At 35.2% G+C, this 10,261-nt stretch overlaps 1 protein-coding gene across 1 annotated transcript; it reads right to left on the minus strand.

Annotated features, from left to right (window-relative positions):
- Positions 1-2,979: 2,979 nt before the first annotated feature.
- On the minus strand, positions 2,980-10,057 carry LOC112044278 (CSC1-like protein 2). Its single transcript, XM_024080075.2, has one exon. It carries the CDS (start codon positions 9,763-9,765, stop codon positions 7,537-7,539), a length of 2,229 nt encoding a protein of 742 aa, XP_023935843.1. The 5' UTR covers positions 9,766-10,057; the 3' UTR covers positions 2,980-7,536.
- Positions 10,058-10,261: the final 204 nt, after the last annotated feature.

The raw sequence follows: 10,261 nt of genomic DNA on the forward strand, positions 1-10,261 counted from the left end.
CGTATCGTTAGATCCAATTAAGTAGGTAGGTACCTACCTATTAGTCCTAAATTGTTAGATTGTTGCCAAAGTTAGCACTTCAAATTTTGTGCCCTTGAACAGAATTCCAAAATCTCACCTGATGTTAAGTGAATCCAGACCAAGTAGGTATATCAGACATCATCTAGATAATCGAATCGAAACAAGTTAATTATTATTTTTAGGTATGAAATGAGCGATATGAGCTAGCGATTTCTTTTTTTTTTTATTAATTTGTTTCTTGGTAAACAGTACAAATCGAGTAGGTAGGGCTGTAGACACTGATTATTAGTAACTAGGTAGATCTATGATTCAGTCCTGAGTCGAGCTATGAGACTTTTTTGATGATTTTCTTTATTCTAAGAAATTTTCAGTTGAATTTCTCAGTTCGGTAGTTTGGAAGTAGGAGTAACATCCTCGTGATAAATATGTACCTTGCTCGTGCCTCGGAGAGCGCGTTAAGCCGTTGATCCCGGTGTTTGTAAGTACCTACTATTATCTGATAGTAGGTACCTATAAAGAATTTAACCCGTCGTCCCGTGCTGTAGCCCTGTAGTGTAATGGGTTGATAAAGATAATAATTATAATTTACTTAGCAGACAGGTCGGTATGGTACGGATGTGATAGTCCAGTGGATATGATCTCTGCCTCCGATCCTAGAGGGTGTGGATTCGAATCCGGTCAGGGGCATGCACCTCCAACTTTTTCAGTTGTGTGCATTTTAAGAAATTAAATATCACGTGTTTCAAAACGGTGAAGGAAAAACATCGTGAGGAAACCTGCATACCAGAGAATTTTCATAATTCTTTGCGTGTGTGAAGTCTGCCAATCCGCATTGGGCCAGCGTGGTGGACTAATTAGCCTAACCCCTCTCATTCTGAGAGGAGACTCGAGCTCAGCAGTGACCCGTATATGGGTTGATAATGATAGCAGACAGATCGGTACGGAACCTCATCTAAATATGGGAAGGACCCCACAAAGTTGTATGCATATAGGGCCCTCAGAATATTCACAAGTAATTTTTCTAAAACGTAAATTCTGGGTTGACGGCCTCGGGGTTCCTTCGAGACGTGGGCCCGTAGCATATTGCCAGCATATAGTTAAACCACTTTCCGTAACTATAAAAGTAGATATTAAAATTATTACTGTTCCGCATTTATACACAGGTAAGTGTTGTAAATAACGATAAATGATGACGTAATACTGCGCATGTGTAAACATCCTACTTTAAAGCTAATTATCAAAACAAAGCACGCGAGGCTAAGGAATATTTTCTCAAATCAATAATTTAACACCTACTTGTAAAGCACAAATAGGTGATATGCCTAATACGATGCTATATTTATACTACAGCCTTTCTTGATGAGTACTGTTTACCAACAAACAAATTAAAAATGAAGGTATGACTAGTCATTTCACACCTAATAATAATTATAATTAGCTTGTTTTGAAATTGATGAAAATAAATTTGATTAATAAGCTTAGAACAATTAGATATGGTTAATATATTTTACATAACATTTTATAAACAAACCATACATAATTTAAAATAAATAAGTTATGAAATGACATGCGTTTTCTACCTTCATTTCCAATTTCTTTGTTGGTAAACAGTATTCATCAAGAAAGGCTGAAGTATAGGTAGTCTAATAGTACCTACCTATAAATGCCTCTATTTTTAGGAATTAGGGTCTCCGAAGTCATATTTTACTACTCAGAAAACTAGCTTCTTCGGCTTTATTACATAAAGAATCTTATGATAGAAGCACTACAAACAAAACAATTTATAAATTCTTGAGAAGGCGGCCAGGCACTTTGTGCGTAGACCTATTTGAGCATTTTTTAATTCCAGTTTCTTTTTAACTGTGACACATATTTCACATACTTCGATATTCATTAAAAGCATAGAGGATACACAAAAAAGTTCTTCTCCTTTTTAACCTTTTAGAGACCCCTTTTAAACATTATTTTTAATTTTTTAGTATATTTTTGGTAAATACATACCAATTTTTTGCATAATTATATCGAAGTAAGTAAAAGATATAGATAAAAAATTTTAATAAAAAAAATTCAACCGACTTCCAACTCAAAAACTAACCTAAACTAAAAAGCAAAAAATAACATCTTACCTATGCGCTACCTTCTGATCAGTTTGAAGGCGGTGCCAAGCCAGTGATATTTTAATTAAAGCCGTTTAAATTACAAAATATCTGTGGATTATTCAGAAACGGCTTTAATTAAAACATGACACTGGATTGGCACCGCCTTCAAACTGATCAGAAGGTAGCGCATAGGTAAGATGTTATTTTTTGCTTTTTAGTTTAGGTTAGTTTTTGAGTTGGAAGTCGGTTGAATTTTTTTTATTAAAATTTTTATTTTTTCATTTTTAGTGTTAGCATACCTACTGATTGAGAACAAAAATTAATAAGCAATTAGCTAAAACGTTTTTTGTCATGATAAGTGCCTAAGTCCTACAAACCCAATTTTAAAAATACTACCTTAACTCATATACAAAATTTCACTCCCCCTTTATCCACACGTAATATGAATATCCAGATAAACGTGAAAGGTATCATAACTCATGAGAAGTGGTCTTAACTGTCCTCCGTCTTTATGAGCTGACCCCCTATGTAGTCACAACCCATCTAGGTGGAAAGTTCTCAGGAATACAAATTTATCAAGTCCAAACACAAGGTAGCTACTGTGAACCATTGAGGAGTTCTCTTAACTGTCCTTCGTCTTCATCACCAGACCCTTAATACAGTCACAACCCATCTAGGTGGAAGTGCTCATCAATACAAATTAATCAAGTCTAAACATAAGGTCCAAAAAAAAAAAAAAACATACATACAGCCGAACGTAGAACCTCCTCATTTTTGGAAGTCGGTTAACAAAAAAAGACTATGCACCTGTAGGTACATGAACAGCACAGTAGTTATGCCTAAAAATAAAACAAGTATGTCATATTGAAGATGTCATTTATTTATTAAAACAATGAACTACATTGATGGTGATAGCATTATTAATAACACAATCTTTCTATGTATAAAATTAAAATATATCTGCAATAGGTACATATAAACAAAAATAAATCATCTGTAACATTATTTACAAAAAAGATTATTAAACTAAATAATAATTATATATTATAAAAGTGTATTTAAGCGTACAATAACTAGAAGACAGCCGCCGTGATAATCACAAAATAATAATGATCTTTATAAATATAATAATTATGTACATTTATATTTTATGTAAATCAATTTTGCCTATTGATTATAAATATATAGTATCCTAAGAAATTAGGGTTGTAATTTAACTACAAAGTAGTTGATTTGTAGGACATAATAACAAAAGAAATTGGTACCCTCATATTTTGTGATGTATCCTGCAGTACATATTTCAGAAAAAATACTGAAATAAGCTTTTATATTAATGCGACTGGACCACAGGACTATTACAAGAAAAAAAAATAGTTCCTAAATAGGACTTTATTTTTTCCGTTTATTTCAAAATAATTGTTAAGACGTGAAATGTTCTCAAAATCACGTTTTAGTTAGTTAGAAAGTTTTAGTTGTAAGTTCGAGACAATAATATAAACAACAGAATATTTCTTTTAAGCATACACAGGATGTCCCGTATATAGCACGACATACTGACAGGGTGATAGTGGACATCAAGGCCTACTAAAATAACGAAATTGAAATATATTAGCCGATTATTTTAGTCATTAGGTATATAATACGCTTCTGTATTTTTTGTATTGTAGAATAATCAATATAACTTAAAGACCGATAATATATTTCGTTATTAAAGTATGCCTTCATGTTAGCTATCATCCTGTATCATATTTATGGGACACCAGTAAAGTAATTAATACCACGTACCAGTACTAACGCTATTTACGTACAAGTACGGAAAATGTTGACAATAATACGTCTTCTACTTAGAATCCACTTCCTCCCAAAGCCACCATGGTCCAGTTAGGACTATGGTGGCTATAAAACGATGAATTCCTGGTGTGAAATATGAAGTTACGTTTCAATTTAGTTTTTTTTTTTGGATCGAATTGAGTTTACGTTATACGATTAACATATCCAGGGATTAGTAATCTTTTTTATCGAATTACAAAAATAATATGATATAAGTAAATTACTACAATCCATTTAAAAACTAAATAACACAGTTATTTTTATATATTTTTTTTTTTACTTTTGTCGGCTGTTTCCACGACTGTCTAATATTATTATTTATTACATTGTCACAAATTAAAACACCACCAGATTTTACAGAAAAATTGGTTTCAACTTACAGGCAATAATTGGTAAGGCGCCTAGCTAGTTACGTTTCATACTTTAAGATGTTTATAAGTTAAATAAATTAAAAAGGTTTAGAGGGATTTTTTTTATTATGTGAAGTAATTTATCACTGCCTGCATTCAATTTGAATTAAGTTAGCCAGTTTTGTAATTGTTTGATATCAGTGGCGTGCACACGGTTTTCTACTATGATAGGCACTATACTTGTAAGTACATGTTAGACAAAATGGAAATATCATTCTACAATAAAGGTTCGTAATGTGTCCTCAGGGAAGCATCACTGTTTTAATTTTTTGGCAAAAAAGTCTCCGATCACAGCTACCCGTGATGACTAGTTTTTAAGATTATTTTTCATACAACATACGTAAAGAGTATTATAAATGAACTCGCCGTCACCATATAAATGTATCACGGCTGACAGCCACATATTAAAATGTATATTGTCAAAACTATTGTGTTTTCAAGTAGGTACCACAATTTTAAATTTACTCGAAAATAACATTAGTTTTTTAACTTAAAAAATAGCCTCTCGTAAAATGGTCAACTTTATTTATATTCACTCTATTGAAGCAAAGACGCGATGTATTTAAAAGGAAAATTTTATTCCGACAGGCTATTTCCTAAAGATAAAATAGAGATATTAACGCCTCTTTAAGGTCAATTCAAACTTAATGGAAGTCTCCTCCCGCAAGCTCGAGCATTCTTTGGTCGCTATTAACACCGATGGGCAAGAGTGCGTGCGTGCTTTGGCATTTATAATATGCTCAAACTTTTAGATTTTGACGTGCTGGCGGGGATTTTGGGAATTTCAATGAGGAGCCCTGATACTCAGGATATGAGTCAAGAGAGAGAGAGCAAGCAACAAGAGAAAATGTTTGCGACCCCTGCCAGCATCATGTTTCATGGTTACACAATATTAATGGGCAAGAATAATGCACGAAGATTTTTTTCGTTCAATCAGAATTGGCCAAATACTGAAAGCATGTTCTATTTAATTTTATAGGATTATTACATAAATCACGTTACATAAAAAACGTATAATTACGATTCCAGCGCAAGTTGCACGAACACGTAGCGCGATACTAAAAGTGACTTCGTATTTGTAGCGTTTGATTATAATCTGCATGTTATTTGCGTACCTTGTGCTATATAATAAAATCGATTGTTAAGACGTAAACTTTTATCGATTGTTAAAACGTATACTCCAAAAAGCACTAAAATCAAGGCCAGAAGTTCAAAATCCTTTGACGCAACCTCAGGTTTTAGTCAATGCCGTTTGATCAAACTTGTTTACGTCATCGCTATCATAATAGTATGTGTCATTAAGAAACTTGGTAACCGAAATCAAGTTTCTTAGCACGGTATTTAGTAGGTAGGTACATACTTTGTCAAACGTCGGAACGAAAATAAAGTTCCTATTCAATGAAAGTAATACATTCTGAATTGAAAAAACCTGACCTTCGATGAGACACTTGTAGTAACAATATCTACTATAGTTACCTATCTATTTTATTTTATTTATAGTATCGCTTTCGCTTTATATATCTGGTATTAACGCGCATTTTCTATTAGATCCGAGTGAATGCGTTGGTCGTTATGTATTTCACACTATAAATATGGCTTCACTTTCATGGCTTCGTTTCATTCTGGTAGAGTAAGGTTCGAATCTTCGACCTTAATATCTAATTTACACAGCCTTACGTTTACTAGTTTTGTAGAAAACATACAGACCCATTTTGCACCTTATTTTATGAACTATCATGTCACGTGACCGTGACCCTGATCCGTATTCTACTAATATTGGTAATACATCGGCCACGCCGCAAATATATTCTTAACCACAATGTGAAATTGGTAACAAAATGTTTGTTGTAACATACGACTTGCGATGTAATAATTTTGATTGTATTTGATTGCCGGACATTAAAATAAACAATGAAAATGCCTAATCTAACTTTCAAATATAATAAAATTTCAGATTAAATATTTCAATCTGAAACTTCAATGCAAAATACTTCCAAGTAATTCTGCGACGACTGAGATGAATAAAGTTTTCGTTTCTGCCGGCACTCCCGGAGTGCAACCCTTTGTATTTTTTTTTCTTTTTGTTTACTTTAAAATAAATTAAATTACTAAAAATCAAGTTAGTAAACAAAATACAAAAGAATACTCTTGTGTGTCATTGTATGTGATTTGATCAGATTTTCATTTGGTTTTTTCATTTTCAAGTCTGGAGCAATATAATATAAGCGTTGCTACATGAAAGGTCGGATGCAAGAAAACCAAGTAAGAATTTCACGTGACGTCTATAATAGAAAAGCAGCACAAGGCAAGAATTTTTTTTTCAAACAAATGCTCTATGTAATATTTTCAAGTAAGGAATTTAATTCCGATTTATATCATTTCAGTACTGAAGTTTAAAGTTATCTTAGTAAAATAATTTAAAAAAAATATTATCTTTAGGTGCAGATAAAAGGTTTCTCATGTTTACAATAGGGAATGTAAAATGATTCATTTCAACATTTTTTTAATACACATCGCGAAGACATCGCCAAAAAAAGAGTGTATTGTTTATTGTCCCTAATAGATACGATCGTAGGTATATTATATATCTACTGATAATATTATACATAGATACAAATATATTACATTATTATAATCAGCTAAAGCAGATATGGTCGCTGACGTCTCTAACATCGGCTGTCTGATTTATAAACAAAATGATCTAATGGTCTTACAGTTTACTTGATTAAATTCATACAAAGAACAATGCGGGCTGATCCAAAAATATAGCTTTTAGAATTATATATCACAAACAAATTATTATACTATACAAGTAATACAAAATTTAGCGCAAAACACATTACTTCAGAAATATCGTAAAACATTTTGATTAGGTACTAAAATGTTAAAGTTTCTTTTTAAAAAAGTTATGTGCAACATATTATATAATATTATGACGGTGCAGTTATAAAGCAAACTATATAAGGAATCAAAAAGAATGGTTAAGATTTTAAGAATTCCCTCACGTGTAGGACTACATCGATGTATAAAAAAATATTGCATTATTTATTTACATTGCTAAAAATACATTACTCTTTGCATTAGTCAATATCACAAAACAGGACCGATATCTCAAAGATATTTTCTTTTATCTTGTGATATGAATCCACCAGGGATTATATTTAATAGACAAAGCATTATATGTTGATTGGGTCCGGGCTGTACGAGAGGTTGACGACTGGTGACGAAGCGCCATAGTCAGGGGTAGACGGCGACGAAGTGGGCGGAGTGTCCAAGGGCTTCGCTAGCACGGGCGCCACGTACTCCGGGAACCGTACAGTGGTCTCCGTTTGCAGGGGCGCCGGTGGAGTGCAGCTAGGGAAGGGACTCAGTAACAAGAACGTGCCGAACGCAACAATGGACGCCATTATTAAAATAATCGTTCGCGCTTCAAACCCTGCCCGCAGCCCGGCCCATGCCGCCATGTTGATTAACAACAGCAACACTGACATACGAATTAATCTAACTGCAGTCGCGTGAATCCTCCCCCCGCCAACCCCACTCATATCACAGGGCCCATAAGCGAAGTACAGATTATGCTTATCCCCGACATGTTTCAAACAGAAGTATATGAGCCCAAACGGAGCCACGAGAGGGCAGGCCAGACTGTACACCATGGTTATCGAAAAAACAGCCAGACTCCAAGCATAATGAACTCCGAACGGGAATTCGTATAGGATAGCCTTCTTTACATAACTTTTTTCAGCTTTTGATTTAGACTGCAAAAGATACCAAACATAGAGGAACAACTCCGGGAAACGAATCAACTCCAGCGCTGTACCAATGAAACCTGAGGTGATCACATAATTTACAAAGAAAGCACCCTTGTCAGGGAGGAAGACACATTCCCATCGCATTGTGTCGTTTTCGTGGTGCCACGTCCACCGCAATAAGGCATCTGCACTGGCCAGCCCTAATGATGGCAGAATTAAAGTCATAAGTAACAGATATGATGTAGTTTTGGTCATAATGGAGTAGTTCTGTTGAGATTTAGTCCAATGTGAAAGGAACTTATCGGAGAATGCCACAATTGCTGGCATCACTGCTGCCATAGTCCACAGGAGCAAAGTCGGTAGGAACTCGAAAATCACGGTGCTGATGCGGTCCAAGCTCTCTGGCTTTACAACCACTGTTCTAAAGAGGTTAACAATAAAAGCTGGTGTTGTCAAGAAGAACAGGACTATGAAAAGGCAACAATTGATTAAGATGGCCTTGACATACCAGATACCGGGCTGCACTGATAAATTCTCCCAAATAATATCAGATGGGTTTGTGGCATGGGTTAAAACCCAACCCCTATGTAAGCTAAAATGGTTGATGACATGCTCAGCGAGTTGGTAGGAAGGTAGAGTTAAGAAAGCAATGCCTAACGGGTCATTGAGGACCATAGCTTTACATCTTTTGGCCTCATCTTTGAGACGTTTCTCTTCCACTGTGTAATATTCTAAGGCATCAACTTCAGGCCCGCAAAGAGTTGGTTTGACAGTAATCCTCTTTCCCGTCTTCCTGAAATATGTATCTGTGTATATCAGAGCTTCACTCACCATTTCCTTCTTCTCTTGTACTTCATTCAACTTGTTGATGTTGTAAGCAAGGCGGAGATCCACAATTTGTATGTGTGGGAAGTTGTGTGTAAAATATCCTCGTATAGTGGCCTCGTTTCTATCAGCTCTCGAAATGTTTGTAATCATAATAGTACCAGTCATCGAGGTGGGGACTGGTTTCCTGCCAGTGCATCTTCTCATGATTAGAACTGATATAGGCAAAAATAAAATACTCATCAGTGTATGTACCCATAGCCAAGGCGATTGCCCGTTTATGTTGGATAGAGTAGTGCGACTGAACGTGTTTGCGTCCAGTTGGTATGATCCTTGGAAGTTGATTGGTAAAATTATACCTATGGAGACTAACGTGACGATGAACATAAGCGTTATCGCGTGTCTCTGGAAGGAGAGGTAGTGGACGGCATCTGGGCCGCATTTAGCGAGGACGTGCTCGCGGGTAAGGCGGAACACGGCCGGCAGCCAGGCGAAGAACCCTTCGTCGATGCTCAGAGACTCGTCTGCACTCCGTCGTCTCTCTACCAAAGCGTCGTTATCTCCGCCGCGGTAAAACAAATTCGTCCACCTGCTCTTCGACCGCTGCACGAGCGCCATACGCCCGTAGTTCCACGCCGTGCGCCGCAGAACCGTAAACAATAATATCAAACATGTCCATGATATCACGTTAAGAATCAAAGTTTGCGGTATCCCATTGTACGCCCCCGTAATTATTACACTCTGCGATGTGTTCAGGAGCATACAGCCCTCGTCGTTGGTCCCATTCGAAATGTTGGCTGCTAAAGACTGAAACATATTGTCCTGCATTCTTGATGTTACTTCTCGATCGGCGAAGAGAAAGTGTTTAGTGATCACATAATTTGGACACAAACGCACTGCGATATCTTAACTGATTAGTCACGTTAGTTGCTAACACTTATACACTTGTTTAACTGTACAATACTGGTTTCATATTGTTCCTTTTAAAAATTAATTATCTTGACAAAGAAATAAATACAGGAATGACAAATTGCCTAATCAAACTCAACTCCACAGATTAATAGATAATAATCAAATAAAACTCAACTCATCAAATAAAAAATTAGAGTTACAGACAAACAACCTGAATTGGGAGTATTATATTGTGGCCTGAATTTTTTTTCTATAAATAGTAGTCTATGCTTTTGCTTATCAAGAATTTTCCATGGATAGATATTTTCTTTGGATTGTCGTAACGGATACAGTGTACATGCATTGTATTTAACTTTTTAATATATTTACGGCTCTGAATAATAAATTATTAAAAGACTTAAAGAATATAACC

This window comes from Bicyclus anynana, chromosome 1, assembly GCF_947172395.1.
Source record: "Bicyclus anynana chromosome 1, ilBicAnyn1.1, whole genome shotgun sequence".
NCBI classification, from domain to species: domain Eukaryota; kingdom Metazoa; phylum Arthropoda; class Insecta; order Lepidoptera; family Nymphalidae; genus Bicyclus; species Bicyclus anynana.

Bases quoted from the DNA above. Each gene is read 5' to 3' on its own strand.
- LOC112044278 (XM_024080075.2), bottom strand. From the start codon at position 9,765: ATGCAGGACAATATGTTTCAGTCTTTAGCAGCCAACATTTCGAATGGG.